At 35.5% G+C, this 26,590-nt stretch overlaps 2 protein-coding genes across 3 annotated transcripts in view; one reads left to right on the forward strand and one right to left on the reverse strand.

The window, feature by feature from the left end:
- The window catches only part of LGI1 (leucine rich glioma inactivated 1), a 30,857-nt gene extending 30,721 nt beyond the window's left edge, over positions 1–136 (reverse strand). Inside the window, exon 1 of one of the 2 annotated variants that reach the window (XM_030453186.1) lies at positions 1–136. The gene's annotated coding sequence lies outside the window, so the exon portion shown is untranslated. The other variant, XM_030453189.1, reaches the window with a different exon arrangement.
- Positions 29–25,978, forward strand: LOC103535956 (protein FRA10AC1 homolog). Its single transcript, XM_030453191.1, has 14 exons — positions 29–406; positions 4,439–4,515; positions 6,396–6,488; positions 6,571–6,616; positions 8,467–8,543; positions 9,189–9,272; positions 9,742–9,826; positions 15,185–15,230; positions 19,328–19,441; positions 20,414–20,456; positions 21,695–21,819; positions 22,431–22,469; positions 23,802–23,886; positions 24,329–25,978. Exons 1-14 carry the CDS (start codon positions 374–376, stop codon positions 24,369–24,371), a joined length of 990 nt encoding a protein of 329 aa, XP_030309051.1. The 5' UTR covers positions 29–373; the 3' UTR covers positions 24,372–25,978.
- The last annotated feature ends 612 nt before the right edge of the window (positions 25,979–26,590 follow it).

Here is a 26,590-nt window from a genome sequence, read left to right on the forward strand (position 1 = left end):
CTTCCCAGAGGCGGAGACCGCCGCAGCCGGGGCTGCGTACCGGGTTCCCAGGCAGGGAGACTTCCCTCGCCCCTAAACATGATGAGCGGCTTTCCCCTCCCCTCTTCTGTCTGCGCGGCTCGCCTTCGCCCTCCCCCGCCCGCCAGCGCCCCGCCGGCTCCCCGCGCCCTTCTGCCCTGCGCTGCGCCGCCTGCCAGCGGAGAAGGGAGGCAGCCCCCGTCGCGGCCCTGCTCCGCCTCTGCCCTTGGTTTCCGGCAGGGGCCCGCGGGAGCAGCCTACGGAGCAGCGCCGTGGCCAGCGAACACAACCGGGAGGCCGCTCTCGCCCGCGTCCCTCAGTGAGCTGACCCCACCGGGCGGGCCGTGCCGCCGTCATGGTGCCCAACCAGCTGCGCCTCACCGCGACTGTGAGTGGGGCCCGGGAGGAAGGAAGGGAGGGACTGAGGAGGAGGGCCCGGCGGGCCGGGTGGCGGTGCGGCTGACAGGCCTCGGTGAAGGCCGCGGCTTTAGTCACGGCGGGGCTTGGCTGGCGGAGGGGCCAGGCCGTGCCTGTGCGGGAAGGGGCCGAGTGCGGGCAGCCGGGGGCGGCCGTGGACCGCTCCAGTGGCTGCGGGACGGGTCTGGCAGGCCGCGGGTCAGGCCGAGCTGGGACAGGGCTTGGGCGGCTTTCGTACCGTGGGAAGTGCTTCGAAACTCGTGTTGAACGCAGAAGGGCGGGTGTTCGGTGTGGTTTTTCTTCGTGGAGCCATGCAAAGCTCTAATCCTTGCTGCTATTATCTGCTGTTATCTACCTTTGACTCCTGTTTCTGCTTTTATCGTTTTAGAGCTTTATTAAAGGAGCAGTATTGTGTGGATGTCTTTTCTTTAGGGGTGGTCACTGTACAGTATATAAATCTACTAGCTGTAATTGCTTTTATAAGGAAGAACAGGTTTGATGCTAGTTGTACCTACTGTCATTCCCCCCTCCCCCCCAGCATCCCCCTCCAAGTCGGGGTACAAAGAGACTTTGCAGTGAAGCATGCACCCCAGCCCCCCCCCCTCAACATATCACCATTTTTCTAGCCAGGACAGTTCCTCAAGCCCTGTTCTGGTTGCCATGATCTCTTCAGACCTTCCCAGCGAAGCTTCTTGACACCAAAAGGAGCACTCTTTTGAGCCACATGTGGGCTGTGAGCAGAGGTGAACACAGACAGGTGTGCTGGGCAGATAAGGGGAAGGATGGGAGTGACGCTTGTGAGAGACAAGCAAGATGCGGGCAGAGGTGTGGAACTAGGAGTTGGGATTTTGTGTGTAGGGTTATTTTGCCTTTTTAAAATTAAAAAACAAACCTGTCTTTTTCTGTTCAGTTGCATGTTGGAATCAGGAGTCAACATCAACTGTGACATGTCCGTTTCACTACTGTGCTTTTACCTCAGCGGGGAGGGTTACAGGAGGTGTTTTTTCTGGATGTGCCTCCTGCAAATACAGCGCCTGGGAGTCTGCGGTGTCCTGTTTTGATATCAGCAGCTGACATCTCTGTTGACTGCCAGTTGCATCCAGTTGTCATACACTTCCTGGTTTTAAGTTGCCATTTTTAGAAGCTTTGCTGTTAATTCACCCAAGATACTGGTATTAATTAAATGCCAGTGACTTAAATGTAAATAGTATTTGGTTTAGTTTTGTGGTTTACATTTGTTTTATTGTTTCGGGGAAAAAAAGTTCAGTTGGTGTGAAAATGGTTACAGTGCATTTTGTCTAAGTTATATTGCTTCAGGTTTATGTTTTGCTAAAAGGTTTGGCATTTACTAATTTACCAAAAGCATTCCAAGTTTCTGACCAATTCCAACAAAGAGTAAAGTTATAAGATCAAAGCAGTTATTTTTAGTTTTTACTATTTTTCATGCCCATGGCTATATATACCTCTTTTGAAATCTACTAGCTTGGGCACAAAGCTTTGGTATCTGCCTCTTGTTTACTACAGTGAAATATTAAAAACACATTTTCATTATCTTGGATTGTTGTTTGGCTTTTGTTGTAGAGAAGAAAGTCTTCTGTTTACATTGCCCTTCTAAAATGGGAAGATTTGCTTACGTACAACATTTTTTGATAGAGTTCATTTTTATGTTTCATCTAAAAGTCATCATCCTAAGACAGTAGGTTAGGAATTGTTCAGTCCTGGTCTTTAGGAGTGTGGTCCAGTACTCCTGGAGCTGTTGGTGTCAGATGCAACTTCTGTGCTGTACCTCTCCTGCTCTGTTGGAGCAGCTTATCTTGTGTTTTTTTGTTTTCTTCTTTTAAATATTTGATTCCTTCCAGTGGTGAGTAGAAAGCTGATTACTGAATATATCTACTTTTTTGCTGGAGCCCATCATTCAGGGACAACCACTTTGGGAAAACTTCCTTTTATTTGAGCTTTTGTTTGCCTGTTTTTATACTTCATCAGTCTCATGTTGACTTTCACACATATGGTGTTGGCTTACACTTTCTCCCCTTTTGAGTGTAAAGGAACCTCTCTGTTCATCTAGGAAGCATTACTTTTGCCTGTTAAAACATTCCTGGATTACCATGATATTTTTAAAACTTAAGAGTTAATACATTTGCTACACAGTCATAATGTATGGGAGGCTTTTCTAAAGACTGCAAAAGTTTCATTATTAAAAGTAGTGACAGGCTTGCTATTACAATGACCTCAGCTAGGATGCCTTCTTCTGAATTATGGATTATCATGAGACTGCTGGGAGGGCTTTGCATCATTGCTGCTCTTTTGCCAGTGCATGAGGCACACTTATAAGAGACACTGCAGACATCTGCTGCACTTCTCTTTGGTGACTGATCTTTTTTTTGTGTGTGTCTCCTGGGAAATAGAAAACATAAAGGCAAAACAGAATGTTCTGGTTTGCTTTTTTAAAATACATATGTGTTATGTATACTTATATCTATATATTTTGTGATGTATATATATAAGTATGTATGTATAAGTATGCATGAAGAGTTCAAGAGTGGAAGGAACATTACATTATTAGATAAGGATAAAAGGTACGGTTTATTATTAATAATAAAAATAATAATTAAAAAAATTGGTCCTTGACTGTCAGTGAAAAGGTAGTGTTTTACATACTCTGCATGATACAAACAGTTGTTGATGTCAGTAGAGGATACAGTTGACTCTCCAGCATAGTGTTTTTGGGAGACATTTGTGTCCATAGAAGGCATCTCATCAAAATCATCCTGAAGAGATCTGGCTTTTTTTGAGATTTTGTTTTTGTCAGCTTTTTGTCCACGGAAGAATTTGGCTGTATGTAATGTAGGAATTGACAGCACAGAATCAAATACCCTGTTCTTCTAATCCACAGTCTGAATTAACAGGATCCTTAGGAAGTATGCATTTAACCTTTCCCCATGCAGATATGTAATAACCATTTCTCATTTTAATATGAGTTTTGTAAATGCTCCAGTTCTGTAAATGCTTTTCTTGGTGTCAGCACCAGTTCACTCAGTTCCCAGTTCTGCCTCTTGGCTTCTATGTTACCCCTTCAGCTGGCTGGTTGTAGGTGGTTGGGGGCCTTGAATGAACCTGGTTGTTTTAACCCTGGTTAAAGTAATCTCTCTTTGATAGGACAATTTGGAACTTGGATGGGTTGTTTGATCTGGTTCATGTGTAATTTCACAACTGCAACTGAGCAACTGGAAGGAAGGTACAAGAGTAGGAGTGAGGTTGAGGTGATGGGATCTTCTTAAGCCATTACTTTAGCTGAAAGAATTGTACATATAACTCTGCCTTGAAAAATGGAGGTGATAGATCTGGGCATCACTCAGAGCGCAATTATTTAATGACACTGAGTTATGGGATATTTTGGTTTTCTTGTGTGTGCTGATTTGACACTGTAGTCCCCAAAAGTGTGGAAATTCATTTAATCATAGAAATATTCAGCAGGTTAGACTGTATGCTTTTACAGGCATATTATTATTTTGTATTTTAGTTAATCAGTTTTCCAGCTACCAATGTAAGATTTAGTGATTGAAAGTTCTGTACAGCAGCCAAAGAAACTTTTGTTCTCATCTTTGTTAATATTGTGGGCACATCAGCTTTCTGGCATAGTGGCTCCTAGTGAAAGTACATTTTTTTTTCTTGTATAAGTGGGATTGTTTGAAAACAAAGACCAAAGATGTTCATCTTCTTATCTGCATCTATGTGAAGAAAAAATTCTGGGTCATCTGCATAGAAATTATTTGTAAAGTGATCTTTTGACAGACTGGTGATGTCTGTCATTGCTCTGTGTTGTTTGAAATAGACATTGTGTTGTCTGTTGAATTTGGTTTGGTTTGGACATATGAGAATGGATTTGCTCAACCTGATCTCTGTCTTTCTTTCATTTATGCATGATGAACAATACTGATTTCTAGTTATGCCATGTTACATTATCAAGTACATTGACTGCGTTGCCATTTATTATTTCCAGGCACATGGCCGTGGAGGCTACGATTCTGATTTTAGCGATGAGGAGAGTGGAGAAAAGTCTGTGCAAAAGACTAAAAGGTAATTTAGTACAGAATTAACACTTTCTATTCTGTGTTTTGTGCAAATAGGCTCCTACTGTGTACAGAAGATTATGCTGTGGTATGTAAAGTCTGGTGTTGAAATGTGTTTTGAAAAATCAGTCTCTTTGATTCCTGCGTCTCCTCAAGTCAAGCTTGCCAAAACCTCTTGTCTCCAAAGGGCAGCTGATTAAGATCCATTCTGCCACATCCATCTGGTGTCTATATGCCCCTCAGTTCTCAGAGCAGACTATTTAATTTTTCTGAGCATTAGTATCAGCTGCTATCAGCTGCTCTGTTCACTTCACACATGGAACTACTTACAGAGCAATGCAAAAAAGGCCAAGAGGCAGCAAGCTTTGTAACTAGAAAACACCTGCTTGCAGGAAGTGAAAAACTGATACTACTTGTTTAATTTGTGAAGAGTCCTGGGAATTGGTAAATTGTGTTGTGCTTAATCCTTGAAATGTAACTACAAATCTTATTTTAGATCACCTTTGCCTGTTCTTTCAGTAGTTCACACAATTAGCAACTTTGAATTTTGTAGTCTGATCTCATTATAATACTAAGATTTTTTTTTTTTTTTGCCACCATAGTCCTTCAGCACTCTACCAAATGTTTTGCCTGTGTTGTATATATATTTTCTTTACCTTTACCTGTCTCTTCCTTGCTCTGCTATTTGACTTCATTTAAAAAGGCTCTGGAAAATTTCCTAGGACTCTTGCATATTTTCCTTTGCAATAAAACTGAAAGAATGGGTTTTGGAGTGTATTATGCTGGGAAGAAAATTCATGTTTTACTCCTTGGAATAATAGCAGGCATTGTGCTGTTCTGTTTATTTTATAAACATAGCTGTTCTCCATTAAAACAATGACTGGTTTTGTTTAATTTTTGTTTTTCTTAAAAGGTCATTCCACTTTCTAGATAAAATATTAGCTACCCATTTAGGAGCCTTTAAAAAATATCATCATTGGCCTTGTTTTGCCACACTACTACTGATTCCCAATAGGGCTTTAATAGGGGTTCACTGTATGGGTGTATATCCTTTTCTTGCTCTATGATGTTATTTATTTTCACCTTAAGAAAAACAGTAGTCTCCTTTCTTCTCCATACTGCTGTTTTATGAAGTATCCTTAGGGAAAATTTGTGCCTACAGATCCTTTGGAGCAAATGTTAAACTTGGACCTATATTCCAGAGCTTGAAACATACATTCCCTGGCTTGCTTTCTATAGGTTTCTGACTTCCATTATTTCTGCTAGCTGGTATGAAAAAATTTCTTGATCTCTGTTGTGGAATGAAACTAAATAAATAAGCCTTTTTCTAAATAAAGTGCATTCTTTAAATTTTTATTACTTTGTTGAATTCTGAAAGTATTTTTAGCTGCCCACAGTTCATGAGGCAGTACTCTTTAAGTTTTAATTACTGATCCTTGGGCTTACACTAAGAGAGGTGGAGCTGTTTAATGAGGTGTTGAGACATTAGCATGAAAGGATGGGATAGGGTTACTAGAAGTCACTTACTCTGTGAATATAATGTCCTTACTGTTCTTGTTTGTTGTGTAGCTGAGATATGTAGAGAGTTTTAAATGTAGAGCGAAGTTGAGGATTCTTCTGGGTATTTCTTTGTGGTTGTAGAGTGTTAATATGGAAAAAAATAAATATTTTAAATGGCTCATTTTAAGCAATTTTTTTCTAAATTGTAACTGCAAGCAAATGTCTTTCCAATTTTGTTCTGCAAATGAAGTAAACAATACAATAAGCAATAAGTGAGCAATGTAACAGTTTTTGTTACACAAGTTAATGCAGAGTTTGGCATATGGAAATTTTATTGCTTATGAGAAGTTCTTCACTAATTTTCCTCCTTTTTCCCCTTACCTTTAGTACAAAGGAAGATGGTCTTCTGGTAAAGCCATTCCAGAAAGCAAAACAAGGCAGTGTGGTTCACAGACAATTCGCAGCTGAAGAATGGGATAGGTATCTTTTATCTGTTGCTTTTGTGAGGCATTTTCCCTTACTTTAAAGATAGCTTTCACTCAAACGTATTTGTTATTAACAGGGAAGAAGCAAGAAAAAGAAGATTTCACTTGATATCGATGGATGCTGTATCCTTCTATTTGATTTTTATTTCATGTTTGAAGATGGGTTAAACAATACAGGGAAATACTGGGTTATCTCAGTTATCACAGCAGTTAGCACTGCAGTGCAGTGCTGAATGGTTTTTTAAATTAGCTTCTTTTTGTTGCTGAGATGTCTCTGAAAATGCCTGTATCTACTCAGTAGAAGCATTTCCATATTCTTCTATGTGTTCATTTGTTCTGTTTGGGACGAAATTATTGTACAGTGAATTTTATCTAGGCTGACATGAAGGCTCTTTGCTCTTTCACTTGAGTTTATAATAGAATATAATTTGTTATGAGTGCTGTTATCTGTGAACAAGTACATTTCTACTTGAAATTTAAAAATGCATTAGTCTATTCTAAACATCCTTATCTCCAGTAGTATCTTCTACAGGTAGCAGAATGTAAGTCTGTTTTAATATCATGTGAAGTTTTATTTTACTTGTTTTTTTTAGTCCCTTACTATATTTGGTGCATCATTTGTAACTACTATCTTATTTAGTTTATAAACCTGTCCTGGTTTGACAAACCTTTCTCCTTTTATTTAGTTTTCATCTAGGGCAGTAAATTACATATTGTGACTGAGTGTATCTGAAATACTGTCAGTTTCTTGTTTGTTTAGCTAGCTCTTCTTCAGCAGTAACATTTCATAAGTAGTAAAGACTGATTAAATATGGAAAGACCTAATCAGGAAACTTCAGTAAACAAAAACTAACTTCTCGTAACCTGTTTAAAATTTACCAGGCTCACCATAAACCATCAGATGCATGGAAAGGGGACACATCTTAATCAGGGCTGCTGACATTGTAGATTGTTGTTAGCCACAGAAAAGCCCATGTGTTCTGGAATGACTACAAAACTCATTGTGTAGGGACTTCTGTGAGTTTCTGCTAATGTTTTTGGTGGTTCCTGTTCAAAACCTTTGCTGTTACTCAGTTTTAAGGCCCAATAATTCAAATGGCAGCATCAAGTAGTGTGTTCTGGTAAAGGTTTTAATTGTGCTAGTTAAGCCCTCTGGACTTGGTTCTGTTTCTGTTATTTGTGATAGAAAGAAAAAAAGACACATACTGAAGTTAAATTAATTTTTGTAGGCCTTTGGAAATAAACTGTTTTTTTCAATAACATTTTAAGGCATGTCAAAATAGCATGCTGATAGAAATGATTCACACTGATGCAGTAGTTGCTAGGATGTGCACTGGGGGAGAATGTACTGCCTAATTTGCTGCTTCAGAAACATCAAAGAAATTAACTAAAAGTATTTTTAAGGAGACATATTTAATGTTTTATTTGTTAAAGTGCTTATTTTCTGAATAAGTACTTAGATATTTTTTCTCAAATTAGGGTACAAAATGTTTTTTAGATCATGTCTCTAAAAAGTGTTCTCAGGTGTTCTAAAAAAGAACATTACGTATCTTCCTGTGATTTTCATCTGTAAACTAAAGCAGATAACTTTTGTTTATGGTAAAATGTAATAAATTGTTCTGGTTTAGGAGCTAGACTATTTTTATACTATGATGTATACTAAGTATACAATGTATACTACTGTGTAAATGTGTACAGACCATTCTTGATGCAGAAAGACAATTTTATAAAGGTCTGACAGATGAATGAGGTTTGAAAGATGAAATTGCCTTAAATTCTTGTATTTGGAAAGTAGCTTTTATGAGAGGTTATTAAGTAAAAATTGCTAATTATTTCCTTTTATTCTGGGAATTACTGAAATGTCTTTGAGGAAGACAGAGCTTCTTTCTGTTAAGTATGTCAAAAGTTTTTATTATTCTTTTAAACTGTAAAAGAAGATAAGTTCTGAAACAATCCTTAATTGCTTTATTTAGTATGAAAGGCATAAAAAATTTGTGAGTGACTACATTTTGTACTATGGTGGCAAGATAGAGGATTTCCAGCGTTCTGGGTAAGAAACATCAGCAATCTTTCTCCTCATGCTCCCCAAACTCACCTGGACATAAAGCCATTGAACATATATTACAGCTTGGCAGGGTGGTGTGGCTGTGTATCAAGTTACTAATTCTTTTGGTCACGAATAGTAACTACAGTAATTTGAAATATCTGAAATGCAGTGTTGGTTTGTTTCATTTTGCACTATTATTTTTTTATAAGAACTTAACAATCAGCTGAGTTACTCTTGTTTTGTAAGGTTAAAGGATAGATGACAGGTGAGCATTAATTAAGGGTACATTGAGAAATATCTGACAGTACCTTCAAAATAACAATCTGAAATAGTTTTGAAATGTGCACAATTGCTCTCCACTGTCCAGGAAAATGACAACCTTCTTTAGAGCTGTCTACTGCATTCTAATATTACTACCTTCAGTAAAATTTATAAAAAATATTTTCAGACAGAATCAAGTTTCAGAGGCCATTTGGGAAAAGGTGTGATGGGGAAAACATTTCTGTATAGTTTTATTATATAGCAATATATTCCTTTATGCAGTGAAGTTGAGATCACAGCCGTAAAATCCTGATGTTTAACAAATTTTATTTGACTGATTCTTAATTGTAGTATTACATCGTGCTAACAGGAATGTGTCTTTTTTAGAGCAAATGACAAGACAGATCTTGATGTTATTCGTGAAAATCATAGATTCCTGTGGAACGAAGAGGATGAAGCAGACATGAATTGGTACTTGGAACTATTATAGAACATGTTATGTCTGGATCAGTTGTGCTCATTTGTGGTATCCCCTACTAATTAACAATTATTGTGCATACTTAGTGATCGTTCTTTGACCTACAATGCATTGGAAAATGAAAGACCTTTAGGAAGTCTCTCATACTGTGATATTGCTCAGTAGCAAATGATGACAGAAAGAACTAAAATATTTGTGCATTCTTGTAGATCCAAATGGCTGTTCTGAAAATTCTGAAGAAAGTTTGAAAAAAATATAAGTACTGCTGTAGATGAATTTTAGATATATTTTTCCAGTTTTATAGAGATCATCCCTTAGCAAAATGGGTATATTTCTGTTGCATTTCTAGCTCTGCAATTTGTGTTCTCTGGATAAAACAACATGTCTTTGTCTTGGTAATATCATTACAATGTGAAATGAATTGTATTATGTTCTATATTTAATAAATACCTGTTGATACAGGGAGAAGAGGCTTGCAAAGAAGTATTATGATAAATTGTTCAAAGAATACTGTATAGCAGATCTCAGTAGATACAAAGAGAATAAGGTATTTTTTATTATTATAAATAATTCTGTTTTTAAAGTATGCTGTGTATTAAAAGTTGCCTCATGATTGTGGGTATGTTGTGAAACCAGAATGGTAGTGTCTTTCCTAGAGAGACAGTAGTGAGATGTTGTCAAGTTTTTTAGTAAGCACCAGCAATTTGAACCCAAGCATTGCCATTGTCCCAGAAATGTGCTTCTGTGGGAGTTGTAGCATTTCTATCAGATGGTCTTTATGAAGAAGTACAGAAAAGGCAGAAAATGCAGAGGCTAAGCAGAAAAAGCTAGAGAGGTTTACCTGGAGAGGTAAACTAGATGGAGCCTAAAAAACTTCTGGGGATACTTCTGTTAAAAAAAAATAATAATAAAAGAGTCTAAAAAGATAGTTTTATGTTTTAAGGCTGGAAATAACAATTTTGGAAGTGTCTGTTCTAAAGCAGCAGATTTTTCTTTTTTTTTTAATTCTGCTTATGGAAACAGGATTTGTATGTCAAATATTCATTGTAAGTAAATAGATTTTTTTTTTTACGAGAAACAACCAAATTCCAGCACCAGTTTTTCTTAACTAGAACAGCATTTGTCTTTACTTAGTTTTTGACTGACTAGGCTCTTAGTCAGAAATTTGTGCTTTTTTCTGTTGTGACTTGCAAAAACTTTTGCTGAACTCAGATATGTCTTGGTGTCATTACCACATAGTAACATAAAATCCCAGCCCTGCAAACAGTGTCTGTATATAAGTTCTTTGAGACTATTTATAATACTGAAAATTACATTCAGTGGACTGGGTTTAAGCTCTTATAACAGGCAGAAAATATGACAGTCTTCTAAAGAAAATTGGTCAAAAATGCAAAAATTTAAATTACCAAAATTTAAAATGCCAGAGATGCCTTTCCTCTTTTTTTGAGTAAATTTTTTTTTCTGTGTAGCTGTTTCATATCCCTCAGTCCCCTCACACTCCACTCCAACTGATTTTCCCTTTAGTGTGCTTACAGATTTTGTTTCTTTCGCTACTGTGCCAAGTTTCCATATGTTTGCTGTCTTTTGTGGAAAACTCTTCTGCCCCAGTTTCCTTTTTTTTCGTGTGTGTCATGTGAATAGTGTTTCCCTGTCAGACTTCAGATATGGCTGTCCTAACTTTGAGGTCACTCTGAATTCCTACTTATGCTTGTAAGTCACTACCTGTGTTTGGAATTGCCATGTCAGCACAACTCTGCCATATGACATAACTTGTTTTCTTATATTAGCTTATACTTTCTGTTCTCAAGTAAGTCCCTTCTTAGAAAAATAGAAAAAATGAGATTCTGTTCAATTAGTGATTTATCTATGCCCATGTTTTGTACAGAAGGATGTCAAAGCAGGGTTTTTCTTCATGGAAGTCAGAAACGGGCTGTTCATCAGCTCTCTCCTATTCACACCAATGAAATACTGTCTGTGCTTTAAGGCTATTCCTGCCTTGATGTTCTTTCTGCATTTCCAGGACTTCTGTTGTGCAGTACAGGTGCTTAGAGGCACAGGGTGGGTAAGAAGGTTTTCAACCTTTTGTTGGATAGTTGTTGATGTGATCATGCGTCATCTTGATAAGAGAAAATTTTTTACAGTGAAAACACTCATTCTCTGGAGCAACCTCCCCAGTGATGTAGTAGGGTCCCCATCACTGGAGGTTTTCAAGATGCAGTTGCACAGGGTGCTAGAAAATCTCATCTAGGTTCCCTTTCTCATGAAAGATTGGACCACATCACCTTTTGAGGTTTCCTTCCTACCTGGGCTATTTTGTTTCCTGGTAGGTGTTGTTAATGTGAAGTCTTTTGAGGTCTGCAAATTAAGCAGAACACCTTGTTAAAGAATGGAGCTCAAAAGAGAACAGTAAGAAGCCCCAAGATGTGTGAGGCCACAGCCACACTCCAGTTGCTGTACAGACAGTTTCACCCACAGATGTGCATGGATATACAGGCAGTGATGTGCAGAGGTGTCTGTGGCTGCTTGAGTCACATAGCAGACTGCCCTGTGCTCTCATCCTTAGAGATAAACGGGTGGTTTCACACCCAAATTCGGACTGGGGAGACTGTCACCCTCCATGCTCCCAGGCACCTTCACTGATGCTCACACACTCCCTTGCACAGGTGCACTCACCTTGGCTGCTGGCACAGCAGACAAATGGAACACTGGCTCACAGTCCTGCTTTTCGTTGTGGAATTACTACATAGAATTTTTTCCTTCTCTTTTAGTGAGAAGTGCCAAGGTGACCCTAAGTTGTGAGGCTACTTAGAGACTGGAAGAGTCTGCTTTCACAGTTCTTGCTTGCGGTGTGTCTGTTACTCCTTATATTTTCCCAATATGAGAATTTTTTAGGTCATGGTTATCCTTGAACTGCAGTGCATCTTGTCTGCAAGCTTTGAGAAGGATGAGTGACAGTCTGTGTTGTCAGATAGTTTAGTTCTGTAATCAGCTTTGGAGTGCAATGAGAAAGAGTGTTCTGCATTTAAGTTTTATTTTGATAGGCATTGAACTAGAAATGCTCTCTTTGTTGTTTTATTTTTTTCTAGAAAGGATATTTGCTGTCTATTTGCTATGCTTTGTAGATGTCTCCTTTTTCCCAAGAAATGAAGTCTGTCTGACACTTGCTCATTAAACAGAATACAATTTATTTTTAATTTTTTTTAAAATTTCCAGATAATTTTCAGATTTCTTGGCCAACTTTGACTTGTTTATGATAATAGATTCACTTTTGTCATTCTTTTTTGACATGGAAGGCTTTTCTGTGAAAATAAAAATATTTTAAATATCTGGTATTTTTCCACAGTCTTGTATAAATTCATGCATTTCATTTTTTGTGAAAGAGGTGACTGAACATTCTAGTTTTTGCTGCAGCCAGTGGGTATTATACAGTACCAACTGGTCCATATTTAATTTGGGAAGTTTATTGCCAGCCTTTCAAACAGCCTTTTAAACAGCCTTTCAAATTTTTTAAATCACCATTTTTTATTAAGTTAGCCATCTTACAGTGCATCTATTTTGGAGTTGTACTACTTGGTTCTGGTCTAACTTGTAGAAATAGCTCATTTAGAATCTTGCTGAACTCACTTCAGCATGAATGATGAAGCAGAATAAATGCTGTCTGCTGATTAGTCTTTAGCATTCCTTACTGTTGCAGTTTGACTATTCAAGAACCTACCTTAATTTTTAATTTTCTTGTATAGTTAAATCAGTTCCTGGTATTTTAGCTTAGGTAGACAAATTCCATTGAACTTACTTTTTATTTTTATTATTGTTTCTTCTTAACCTTCATAGCTCTCTGTCATTTTCCACTGGTCGATGGAAGAATGATTGGCAAAAATGAATGCAAATGAGGACATTTGTCCTAGATACACTGCACACAGGTGGTTGTGTCTCCTTCCTTTATTTTACTTTGCTCATTTTTCTTGATACTAAAGAACTGCTCTGTAAGGATATAATTTGATTTATATCATACTGAGTCAATTTTAAAGTGCTAGGTAAAATCTGTATAGAAATTATTTCAGTACCAAAAGTAAGTGTGGAAAACTTGGTGATTGTTGAAGTAGCAGATGGACTATTAAAAATCAAACATGCAGATAAGATCTAATTGGTATTTAGCTTTTATTGCCAGCAGCACACAACAGCAAAATTGATGCCAAAATACTGTTGATGTTTAATCCTAAACATGTGGCATTTTTCAATGGTGTCACAGGCTTTTCAGCATTAGAATACCTTGTAAAACAGCAAATATCCTTTAAAAGAGGAACAATTAACATTACTCTTTATGTCAGCTGGTTTATGTATTTTACATTCTGTTTTCACTGAACTGTTCAGCACAGTTCTTTTTTTTTACAACTGATTAATTTGTGTTTGATTGAAGCATGAGTGGTATAATGGTGCTTTAGACCATAGTACAGACTTGTGGAGTGGGCCAGGCACAATGTGATCCAGCCTTAGCAAACTGCCATCAAAAACAGAACCTGTTGTTTTTGGTTTTGGTTTTGTTTTGTTTTTTTGTTTTTTTTTTTTAAACAGTAAAAACAGTAGGTTTGAAAATATTGAATATTATTGTTATTACACCAGTTTGAAAAATAGTGGAATGATTTAAAGGGACAAATATTTTGTTAGTGTACAAATTTTTAGTTTTGTTAGACATCTTTTGGGAAAATCAGTGCTAACCAAGCATTTGTTTACTGATGGCTTTCTGCTCAGTTTTTTCAGCTTTGTTATTAGAGTGCAGAGCATTTAGAGAGCCAAACCTTTTGTTTCCTTGGGGTTTTTATTTTTTTCGAACCACTTACCACTCCACTATGAGAGCACCACACTGTTGCATTTCAGATAAAGAATTACTGTTGTTTATTAAAAATATCAACAACATTAAATACCACAGACAGCAACAGGTAGCTGTACATCTCTATGGTGTTTTAAAATAAACATGGAAAATAAGTCTAGTATATGACAGAATTTATGTCACTGCATCTGCAAAATACATGTTCATTGTGAGTTCAGTCTATGAGTGGACCAAGAGAAGGTTCATATTGTGAAAGATGCTTTGGAACTCAGGTAGCAAAGATGGGCTGTGCAGCCCTTTCTGTACCTCTCTGATTTTATAACTCTTCTGCCCCCCCTCTTCCCTCCCCATCTTTTTGCATTAAGTCCAGGGTCTTCTATGTTTTGTTTACCGAGCAGCAATTTTATCTTCTGATCTGTGCCTGTGAATTTCAACTGAAAGTACAGGATGGATCTTTTTGGAGAAGTTGGATGCCTCTGAGTTCTGTCACCCCTTTCTACTTGTTAGTGAAAATAAAGTTGTTTTTACCAGGTTGTTCTCACTCCCAGCTTCAGTCTTTTCACTGGGCTACTTGCTGTTTTGAGAGGATGAAACAGATTATATGGGAAAACAAAAATAGTAGATAAGTTATCTACATGTGAAGTTTCTGCACAATGTAGAGAAATAGAAATTAGTTGTTGGATTGTAGGTTTTTTAACATAGTCTTTAGAGTGTGAGAGGGGATCCATTGTGCTAGTAGGACTTCTTAGTGCTCCAGTGGTTATTTCTTAGCCTGGACAAAATTGTAATGAAGCATAGAGTAAAGTCACTATTCTAACTTCCTATCTGTTCTTCTGACTGCTGTGAAGCCTCTTAGAAAGCTACTGTTCTGTGCTGAACAGCATCTACTTGAATTGTGTGCATAAATTGGGATCCTTCTGACAGAGGCAGAGATAGACTTTTAATTAACAGAGGACTTAAAATTTATCAACCAGAATGAATGGATGAACAACATGCAGGACATCAATCAACTTAAATTAGTTTTAACATTATTTACATTGACAAGTCACAATTTAATTTTGTTTCTTATCTTAACAGTTTGGATTTAGATGGCGTCATGAGAAAGAGGTAATTTCAGGCAAAGGTAATGTTGTCTTTCATTTTCATTTTTTCTCCTTTGCTGATGCTTTTCTTGTTCTTTGTAATGTTTTAGACAGCATTTGCCAATACAATTTATCAGATAATAATGGATACAGTTTAATATTATAACTAATTATAACTTTTCTGTAACGTGCCACATAACTCTATAGAGTGCACACTAACCTGCATAAATTAAAATTAACTGGCAGTTTATTTTCACAAGGTCAGATTTGTAATGAACACCAACATAATACATTTGATAACACAGAATTTCCTTAATATGTTTTAAGCTGCTTTTCTTCAGTAGTTCTACATTATGTCATAAACTTTTGATTTAATTGAAGTCTCTCAATGTTTTTCCTCTGGAAACAGTTCTTTTAACAGTTTCTCCAATGCTTTTTTTGCAGCATATTAAGTTTTTAATTAAAAAGTTCTATGTGTGTTTGCCTGCTGTCAGTTTTAGGCTACATTGTTTTTTAAAGCTTCAGTGGGAATTAGTGGTAATGGTTGTCATGTCTCCCAGTCCTGTTTCTGAAATCAGTGGCTTATTCTGGCTGCTTCCGAGTGTCATTTCTTCAGTTTGTTATTGGGACTTTCCACAGTGGTTCTCAGTCCACAGCCTGGGCTTATGGACTTTATCCTGTAGCTGAATGCTAAGGCATATGTTAACAGAGTTTCACTTGATACAGCTATATGCTTTATGAAATTATAAAAAAATTATATTAAAAGATAAATGAATAATTTATGAACAATTTTGTCTTCATGGGGGAAAAGAATTAAAAGCTGCACTTTAATTTCCATATCTGGTACTCAGTATTTTAAAATGTGGGAGAAAGTGCAGAATTACATGTTTTAAGCTTTATAATTAAATCTTAATGTAAAAGTGTACCATTAGAACACTGAGTAATAGTATCTTCCACCACTAAGGGGCGCAAGAATTATGCCAGTTATCAGATACTTTTCAAGTGCCGTTTCAAACGACCGTTTAAAAAAGAAAAAAAAAAAGGCGTGAATCTTTGCCTTTATTTTACCACTTCTAGTTCTAAATCAGTAATATAAGTTGCTTTAATGTAATAAAGCATTAATACCTATCTATCTGGTAATTCACATTAATAAAGGGAAGAGCATATGCTTTTTTTTCTGTGACAGTAATAGAGCTGATGAGAGCCTTTGGTGGTGGGCATTGCTACTGCTGTTTTTACTACTACAACGGGAACTTAGGAATGGACTACTAATATTTAGTTGCTTTGTTTCTAAGGTCTTTTTCTGTAAGGTCATGGAGAAGAAAGAGTGTTGGGATGAGTGAAATTAGATGTATCACTTGAAAATTAGATATATCACTTGACTTATTAATTGTGAATATCAGATAGCTTATTTCTCTTTCCTTTCCCATTCCATTCTTTTGCTGTAGGGATTTTGAAAGGAGATTGCTGTATCTCCTTAAATTAAAAACATAACCTCAGTGGTGGTTAATTACCAGTTTCAATATATGGTCTCACAAAATAAGGATGTTCTTAATTAAAATCTTAAGTTGAGATAGCAAAGTGACTTTAAATTTTTCAGATTACTGAGTAGTAGCCACATGAGTTAGTTGGTCTTAAAATGAAAAGCTTTAAGACTACTTAAAACTATTTAAATCTATTTAAAAACGTGGCTTCTTAATTTTTTTTCTGCTTTCAAAGCATGAATAGTAAAATATGTCATAAAATTTCAAAATAAAATAATAGTGCAATAGTATTCTTTAGGAAAGCATGTAACAAGTTCATTGGGCAGAACTGAAATAGGACTTTTTCAGCTATGTGCAAAAAGAGTAAAGCTGAACGTGTGGGTATATCTGGTGTTTTGTAAGTGCAGTTATTTGTATAGCAAGTAGTAAAATACTCAGACTATTGTTTGTCAAAATAGGGCTTAACTGCTCTGCTTTCCTTTTTTTTTCACTAATTTATTGAACTAACATACAACTTTTAGCATAGTAGTGTCTTAGCCTATTATATGTATATGTAGATACACATATAATGTCCTTTACCTTATATAAACAAATACTCTTCCCAACTTGTTTCCATTTACTTTTTCTCAGAAATTTCTACATGGAAAATGGACAGGGTGTCAGTACCCGGGTAGTGCACCATGCATCCATGTACCAATCTGGTACATCCGAGTTCTGATCAAAATGCATTAAAATCAGTCTTTTGACTCTCTTGTTTTCCCTAGTAGATTTAATTTTCAGTACTCATTTCGTTTGTAGTGCTTATATATTCCATCTCTTCTGCAAGAAGTAGATGCTAATAGATTTTAAAAGCCAGATTATAGGAGTTACAGTTCTGAACATGAAGGCAGTAACTTCCCTGCAGGTCAATGCAAGGTAACAAAACTTGAGATGGAAATACAATTTTGGACATATATTTTTCTTATTGATTAAATTACGTAATGTTCCACTCAGAACACTGGTTTCTGTGTCTTTGTTTCTTGGACATCTAACGGGGAAAAGTGATTTTTTTGAAGTACTGGATAATTCATAGTTCCCTTTGATTTACTTTCTCTCTATACACAATGGAGATTATTATAGTCTCTTTGCACAAATAATATTTTTAGTGGTTTTTTGACTTTCAGGTGTACTAGAGTAATAAATACTACTGAAAAAGCCTTCAGATAGAGTAGAATGAGATATTCAGGTCTAGGTTCTAATGTGTTTCATGGTTTGTAGTGTGAAGGGAGGGTAAGAAAAACCTGGCTCTTCATAAACATGTGTCATGGAGTAGGGATCTACTTTAAAAAACCCACCATGATTTCAAATATTTAGATGAACATAAATGCAAGTAAATATGTAGGAGCATAGAATTATGGTTTACCTAAGAAGTAACTGCTTGCCTTAGCATCTGAAGATAGTGCTCCAACTAAATTCTTGTGAACATATCCAGTTTCACATGCAGAATGTAGAATATCCAAAATGGATTTTGCATACTGTAAAGAGCAGCCAATTATAAATAAAACTAGTGTATCTGTCTTTTCTCTCTGCCTGTTTTTCTGAGTTTGTTTTGGGATTTTTTTCAGGGCATGTGAAGTAAACAGTGTTGTTAAGTCCCAAAAGGTTTTAGAAAGTATAAATTTTTTCCTTGTAGATTTTTGCTTCTTTGTATTAGATACAAATTATTCCTAATGATATAGGGTACTGATAGCCATACCTTACATTGGTTAAAACATATTAACTGTTTAATAATTTGGAGCTTTTTTCAATGGGAGTCCTGATGGGGTTTTTTTGGTTCACGTGTTAGCATTGCAAGTTTTTTTACATTCCAGAACTAAAGTATCTGAGGACACTTCCAATCCATTTGTTAGCAGCTTAAGCAGAATGTTCTGAGGTTAATCGTTCACCAACAGTCCTGCTTGTGAGCCTATTAATGCACATCCTATGTCACCTCTGCATACAAATCAATTCTTGGCAAATGGAATATATGTATTGTTATTACGGCAAGATTGGGTATCTAGCAGTGTAAGCAGCATTGATTATGTGGAAATGTTTTTAAATTAATGCTGTATTTAACGTAACAAGCCCAAGATTTTAAAGCTGCCATGTAGTTTCTCTTAGAATCGTATTTCCTTTTTGTGAAACAAGTGCTTATAGAATGTCATACAAATTGTATGTCCAGGTAATAAGAACATGGGCATCTTAGTTTTGTATATACATGACACTTTGAATAGTCTGATATCATTAAAGATGTCTGTCTGAATCAGACCTACTGATCCATCAGCCTCTGCTAAGTAATCATTTAGGATATGGGATTTATCCTAGTGACATTAATTTCTTCATAGTTTGATATTAGGCTTATTAGTTCGTACCATGCCTTCAACAGTACATGGTAAAATGCAGTTCAAGTTGTGTTCTTCATCTACAAATATGCAGTATTAACGAAGTATAATTGATTGCTTTGTCGTTACCTGTTATTGTTTCCTTAATCTAGATGTCAGCTTTAGATTTGTACTTTTTTCTTTGAAAGCAATAGAAAATGAAAAGCAAAAACTGAAGAAAACTGGGAATAACAATCCTAAACCTGTGTATGTTAATCACCAAACCATGGTTTTCTGGTTTTGACCTCTTTAAAGGTCAGTTTTCCTGTGGAAATAAACACTGTGATGAGGAAGAAGGCCTGAAGAGCTGGGAGGTGAATTTTGGCTATGTTGAACATGGTGAAAAGAGGAATGCACTTGTGAAATTGAGTAAGTCAGCCCTTCAAGGATATGTACTTTTAAAGGAAGACAAATATGTTGTGTTTCAAAAATTGTTGAGACCCAGTGGTAATAGTTCATGGAAAATGGAAATGCTGAATAGGAGGTAATTTTGTTAAATTCATTACAGGTAGCACAGCGGTCTTTATTTAGAGAGAATGGCTATTATCATCATGTTTGACAAAGTTGTTACAGGTTGAGCACAAGATACTGTATTGGTGGTGGTGTCATAACATTAGAACTGTTTACAGGCTGTTTGGTACACAAGCGTATCTGGTTGTAACAGACAATACTGCATTGCAGGGATGGTGTCATTCTTGTCATTGCTTAATCAGTTACGTGGTGTAGGTGTCCTTAGGGCTCTAGACCAGACAAATTCTTGCACATGTTTAACACTTGTATTTTCTTAAAAAAATTCCAACTAATTAAATAACCTCCTTTTCTATTCTTGTTTCTTGAGTGGGATTTTCGTAATCAGTATTATATATCTTTTGATGTATTCATCAGATAATTTAAATATACCAGAGTTCACACAGTTACATTGTGTAAAACAAGCTAATGATGTTTTTAATTTTGTGCACAAGACTTTCCTCATGGCAGCACTGATCTCTGACAAGGCTCTTAGGGACTTAGGGGTATTCTGTATAATTGTGTAACACCTTGTCCCCTTGTCCCCAAAGATCCATAAAATTGATACATGTATGTGATTAGCACTGATACTTTTTTATGAGCAGTTGTCAGTGCTACATGTGTGATCTTTCTCCAGGTTTAGTAAAATCTGGGTTTGTAGTGAAGACCTTTATCATGTTGTTTTTCTCAACCCTGGCAGCAATTGCATTGTAACTTTTGAAGGAAAAGCTACTGGAAGTGGAAGCTAATGTTGTCTGTAGTTTTATATATATCAGGTTTTGTCAATTATGCTTTTCAAATACATGGCTCTAGTGTTCTTCTTCTGTTTTGCAGGACTATGTCCAGGATGTTCCTATAAACTAAACTTTCACCACAGGTAATGAAATATTTTGCAAACAGGGGGGCTGAATTGTTGATAATTTACAATTATGACTAACAGCAAAGAGGGGGAAAACTTCAGATAGATTATTAGAAATATAATTTATGCTGCAGTACATTTTGTGATGGAGTTCTAATGAAGTCACTGACTTGATGCTCTTGAGAGTTAAATATTGTTGTACCAGTTAAAGTACAAAACCCCCCAAATTGTAAGAATTCTGTATTTCCCCTCCCCCAAAAAAAAGGTTTTTTTTACTTAATTTCAGTGCTATGATTATTTTTCTTTTCTCAAAGTTATGCAAAGCTATGGCTTTTCTTATTTTTCAAGTTGTTCCAGGGGAGGTTCAGATTGGATATTAGGAAAAATTTCTTTACTGAAGGAGTGGCCAGGCACGGGATCAGGCTGCCCAGGGAAGTGGTGTAGTCCCTGGAGGTGTTAAAAAGTGTTAACTTAGCATTTGAAGACATGGTTTAGTTGGCTGGTGGTGTTGAATTCATGATTGGACTTGATGATCTTAGAGGTCTTTTTCAACCTTAAAGATTCTGTGATTCTGTTGAGGAGAATTAACTAACTGACATTAGTTTGATTTAGCTTGCTTCCTTTTGTAACTAAAATTGTAAAGCCACTTTAATTGAGAATCAGCACAGTCAAACATTTTTTCTTTGTCAGCTGTGGAGTAATATGTATTTTTAAACAACTTTACTGATTTATTTGTATACTGACAAGCAGGAAAATGGCATATGTTCATACAATAAGCCTATTGTATGTAGTACATACATAATTTTTTCTGAAAATAAAATACACAGGTTGCTGGTCTAAAGCAGAGATTATTCTACCTCAAGTTTTGTTGTTCCACACAAAATTATATGTACCTGTATTAACTGTGCTTTTCTCATTACATATATACAAAATTGTTCACTACAAGAAAAAATAAGATTTTCAATGTAAGTAAGAATTTGACGTGTTATAAAATTATTTTCTGTATCTAATCTTTGATTGAAAATTGGCTGTTTTGTTACCAGCATCACTGATGCTTTAGCAGCTTTGGCATTTCCTGAACTCTGCCTTCAGCTAGAGAGCTCTATATAGCACTTTTAATTTTAACTAAATTGATTTTTTTCAGTTTGAGTGATTTCAGAAAAATGAACAACTATTTGGCTTAATTAAATAGTTAAGATTTACCGTTGTTTGAGGAGTACATACAATACAAAACACGTACATTTGTTTTTGTAAAGGAGGAAAGAAGTCAAATCATGCAAGAAAAGAACCAAAGCTGTACACAACTCTAAGGAGCCAAAAATTAAGAAGAAAAAATTATCTTCTTCAGCAAAAAAGAAGTCCAAAAAAGAGATCCATAAAGGTAAATTTAAATTTTAAACCTCTGATTTTTAAAATACTAAAATATGCTTGTTGAAACTTAGTTTTGTTATAGCTACATACATATAGATATGGAATTAAGTATAAATATTAATAGGTAAGTTTTTTTGACTCTGAAACACAGGTAGTCAAAAGATTATTTCTTTGTGTATGTATAAAATTCCCTATGTACACAAAGATAAATTTGGAGAAAAAAAAATGTATTACATTTTACAGAGAGGTAGAGCCTTTTGAAAAATACATATTGCAGGGAAATTTTGTTCAAGAATTGGACTCTGCCTACAAGAAAGGGTTCTGAAGCATTTAATTCCTTGAGACTTTGGAATTGAAAGCCTTTTGCTAATGTCAGATAACCTTTTTAAACCATAGATCTTGGGATAACGAATTTGAGCTCAAGCTGGTGACCTTTGAACTCAAGCAAAAAAAATATTTTTACTTCAGTGTTTGCTTACCTTCTTTGAATGTATGGTGTGTGCCAGCATGGGCCCATGTTTATGTGTAATATATTGTGGCAGAAATATCCTTGTAAACAGTTTAAGATAACAGAGAAAGCCAAGATAAGCTCACTGTATTTTAAATCATGTGTCATTCCAGATCAGGTTTCTTCGGAAGATTCAGATAATTCTGATAAAGGTAAAGTATTTTAATATCTTCTGCATTTTATGTTTTGGTAATAATTTTGTATTACTTCAGAGTCATTTGTCATTAATTTTATTCTCTAACAGTTTCAATATTTTATAAGATGATAAAAATGATGTGTGAAAACAAGCAGAGATATGAAAGGTCAAAAGAATTATCTACAAATTTGTGGAGAAAAACTAAAGAATTTTAAGAAGTATATCCTTTAGGTTTAAGTAAGAAATAAAAATTAAGGCTGATAACAGAATGGAAAACAATCAAAGAAATGAGAGGTCAGGTTTTTCCAGAAAAAGATTTGAGGATACAAAAATAGGCATGTTGCTAGTAATTGCATGTGTCCAGGTATGCTAATCTGTGCTGTGTAAAGAAAGTACTTTCCAATATTTCCTTTCAGAGAATGATCCTAATATGTACTCCACTTAAAAAAAAAAACAAAAACAAAAAAAACAAAACAAAAAACCCAAGAAAAACAAACAAACAAACAAAAAGGTTTAAAATAAATCCTACGTTTTAACCAAATTCTTTTCCAGCTATCACCTGTAATACCTCAGAGACCTACTTTTGCATGGTTGGTCTCAGAGTCTTAGTGACTCATTAGGCACTGGTTGTCTAAATATCTCAGTGATTGCAGTCCCCAGTTTCTTTTTTGATAAAAGAAGCCCTGGTCATGCTAGTTGTTCCTACAGACTGTCTGGAGGGGACTGTTTCTACTGATCTGCTGTGTTATCTACATTTAGGAATATTCTCAGTGCCTGCATTTTCCTAGCTAGCTACAGGAAGACCTGAACTGTGGGGGTTTTTTGGCTCAGTCCATGCCCAAAGTCTGTTTTGGCAGGAAAACTCTACTGGAAGATTGCAGGGTTTTTTTCAGGCCAGGGCATATTTCTGGTAACAAGACTTTTTTTTTTATTTTTCACTTTTGCTGTATGCAAAAACAAAAGCAAAAAAAGCTATGCAGTAATCCAGATTTTTAAAAAATTTCACTGATATATTACAATTGATAAAAAATTGTCATTCAATTAGAAGAGGTGGATTAATTTACTATCATGAGGTGAAAATGTATTGTAATTCAGGGTTTGTGATAATAAACTCCTAGTTTTACAAACAAATGCTTTGCCAAAATATCAGTTAATGATATCTAAAGAGTCTTTTTGATGCTGTATTAACATTTTAAAATGTTTTCATTTTCACTTTGTGCAATGTAAAATCTTCTTTTTATTCTCATAGCTACACTTAAATATTAGTCCTAGCAATACACCATCTAAATAAAGCAAATTATATATGCTTTAAAAATTTATTTCATAAGCACTTTAAATTTTTTAACAGATTCAGATAACAGCAATGAACAAGATGGTCCCTCAGATTCTGACTTTTGGAAAGGTCCTCTACCAGAAGCAGATGAAAAATCACGGTTAGTTTGATCTACTGAACTTGTAGCCAGTAAAACTTAAAGTGTCCATTTAGAGCTGCAAAGGCAGAAATTTTTCCAGTGTTTGAATGAATATTCCAACATTGAAATTTATTTCAAATCTTCTTCCATGTATTGAACCTAAGAATGTGTTTTTAAGGAGACATACACAGCATAGGTGGGGAACCTTTGTCAAAACACTGCTATATCACTGCTGCCTCCCCCTGCCATGCTCTTAATTATCTTAGAAGTAAATCCTAATGCTCAACTCACTGTTGTTGCACAGATAGGGAAATGTGTAGTAAGTCAAAATTACCTATACCAGTTACAAATTCTAATGAGAATCATTAATGCTAAATCATTTTCATCCAAAGGTTATCTCCTAGATACAGATCTAAATCGAAACTTTCTTTGACTTTTTCTTTCTTTGACCATTTTTTTACAGGGAGGAGGAGTTCGATGAGTATTTTCAAGATTTGTTTCTTTGAAGCTTCAGGTTGATGTAGGCTGATTTTCTTCATGAATTGTCAAGATGAAAGTCTGGAAATCCAGTCATAGAGACCAAAGACATCTTTCTGCCAGCATACCTTTTCTACAGTAACTTATATTGATCACTTGTGTAGATTATCTTTGTAGATCACTTCCGGTCTAGCAATTTTTTTCTTGTAGGTAGGCTGTATAGTCATGAAATATGAGAATTTTTTTGGTTCAGTGCAAAAAATATATGGCACCCAAACTTAAAAGGAGGAAGGATGTAAACAAACAACAATGTAGTTTATTGACATTACACCATAGAAGTTGGCTGCTTTTTATTTTATCCCAAACTTCAGTTATTGCTATTTATTTTAAAGGGGCATTTTGGCAGATCCTATTAAAAGTTTAAAGTCATAAACTTCAATATAGTCTTATTTCTATTTTGTTAAATAAGTGTTAATAGCTGTAAATTTATTCGTCTTGGTATTAGTCTCTGTAAATATTTTTAAATGCTATTGGAGAAGTTCAGTTTTTATCAAAAATGTATTTTGCTCGAATGACGTAAACTGAATCTGAAATGTCTCCTCTCCTCCTTAAAAAAGTTTAGTTCAGGGTGAGTTTGTTTTAAATTTTAGTTACAATATAACATAACTAATAATTCCACTTAGAAAAATCTGGTTGGTTGTTGAAAATTTGATGTAAAAAATAAAGTTTGGCTTTCTAGTGCAGATGTATATGTATATGTGAGTTTTATGTTATCTGTTGTTTCTAATCTCCTTAATATTTATTGAATGTTAATCCTTCTTTGAAGTGTAATCCTAAATATTCAAGTAAAGAATGTATATTGGTTGAGAAACATACTGGATTCATCTTCCTCTTCAAGTTGCAACACAGCTTTAGAACGTCTTTATTTTTTGTTTCCAAAGAAACAGTCTGCACATGAGCAGTAAGTGGCTATTTTCTTTATCAGATAAAAACGACTTTGTGTATAGAGGGCAAACTTTTTTTCAGTTAACTTTTCACATTAATCTAAGTTAATGTATAAAATATATTTTGATAAATACTTATCACCACAGATATTTTTATAGAAATTATTTATAATAAGTATTGTGGAAAATGTAACAGTAGAGGTGGTAGCAATGTATTTATGAACATTTTACATGCACTCATAGGAATAAGAACTCGTATCTACAAGAATTACTTAACATAATTACATTTTAAACAGTTTGTACTTACGTAATAGACAGTACAAGGACATATTTAGGGTGTCCTTGAATAAGAAATTAACGTTGCCTTGCGTGAAGGCTGCTTTAGATAAGAAGGTGGATTTAAAGGTTAATTCTCTGTCATCTTGCAAGCTTGGCTGAGAGTCAAATCCAATCTACAGCAATCTGCTTACATGTATGCAACGTGCCCAAAGGGTTTTTTTTTTATGTGTTGCTATATTTTTTACTTCAAGTATTGTATATTAAGTACATGTTCTGGATAACTAACTGCTCTTTGGGTCTTTAAAATACAGTTATAAAAAGGTACAGTATACATACTAAATACATAATGCGGTTTGAATAAAATTACATGATGAAACAACCTTGAAATAGCTTTCTCTCTATCCATGTAATATAGAAAACAATATATTATACCTGGTTTTATGTCATAAATATCTTGTCTATTTATAAATAAGAATGTAATGTGGGAAAATTTTGTGGGTTCCTTGAATTTTGGATTAAAAAAAGTGTTTGCTATTCATTTAAAGAATAGTGGCAGGGTTGAGTCTGTGTGTCAAATTTGTCTGTCACAGGAGTTGCATTTGACATCCATCTCCTATTAGAGTTTGAACTGTTCCAGTGAATACTCAGATATATGCATAATATCCTAGCCATTTTCCTTCATCTGCAGGAGGAGCTGGCTTTGTGAGGCCTGAGAAGAAGGTTTGGAGTGGACTTTCTGATTCTTGAAGACCAGAGTTTTGGTAGGGAGATTGTTGTGTATGAAGAGTTAATTTATGTGCAATCTCTCTTCTTGACTGTGGAAAGGGAGGGAACGTGAATTCTGAGAAGTTCTCCCTCCCCAGGTTAAATTGGCTAGTTCAATTGGTTTCAAATTCTTTCATTTAGTGCATTTTAAAAAAGATCAATCTGGAGTGCTTGAGCCTTTTAAAATGCCTTTGAATGTAGATCCTGCTGTTAGATATAGCAGTATAGGTATCTTATTTAGCTCTTACTTGTATGCAAAG

This window comes from Calypte anna, chromosome 6, assembly GCF_003957555.1.
Source record: "Calypte anna isolate BGI_N300 chromosome 6, bCalAnn1_v1.p, whole genome shotgun sequence".
Classification (NCBI taxonomy): domain Eukaryota; kingdom Metazoa; phylum Chordata; class Aves; order Apodiformes; family Trochilidae; genus Calypte; species Calypte anna.

Excerpts from the sequence above, each read along its gene's own strand:
- LOC103535956 (XM_030453191.1), top strand. The coding sequence starts at position 374 with ATGGTGCCCAACCAGCTGCGCCTCACCGCGACT. Across the intron at positions 6,489-6,570 it reads GCAGCTGAAGAATGGGATAG|GGAAGAAGCAAGAAAAAGAA; the intron begins GTATCTTTTATC and ends TGTTATTAACAG. Across the intron at positions 23,887-24,328 it reads GAAGCAGATGAAAAATCACG|GGAGGAGGAGTTCGATGAGT; the intron begins GTTAGTTTGATC and ends ATTTTTTTACAG.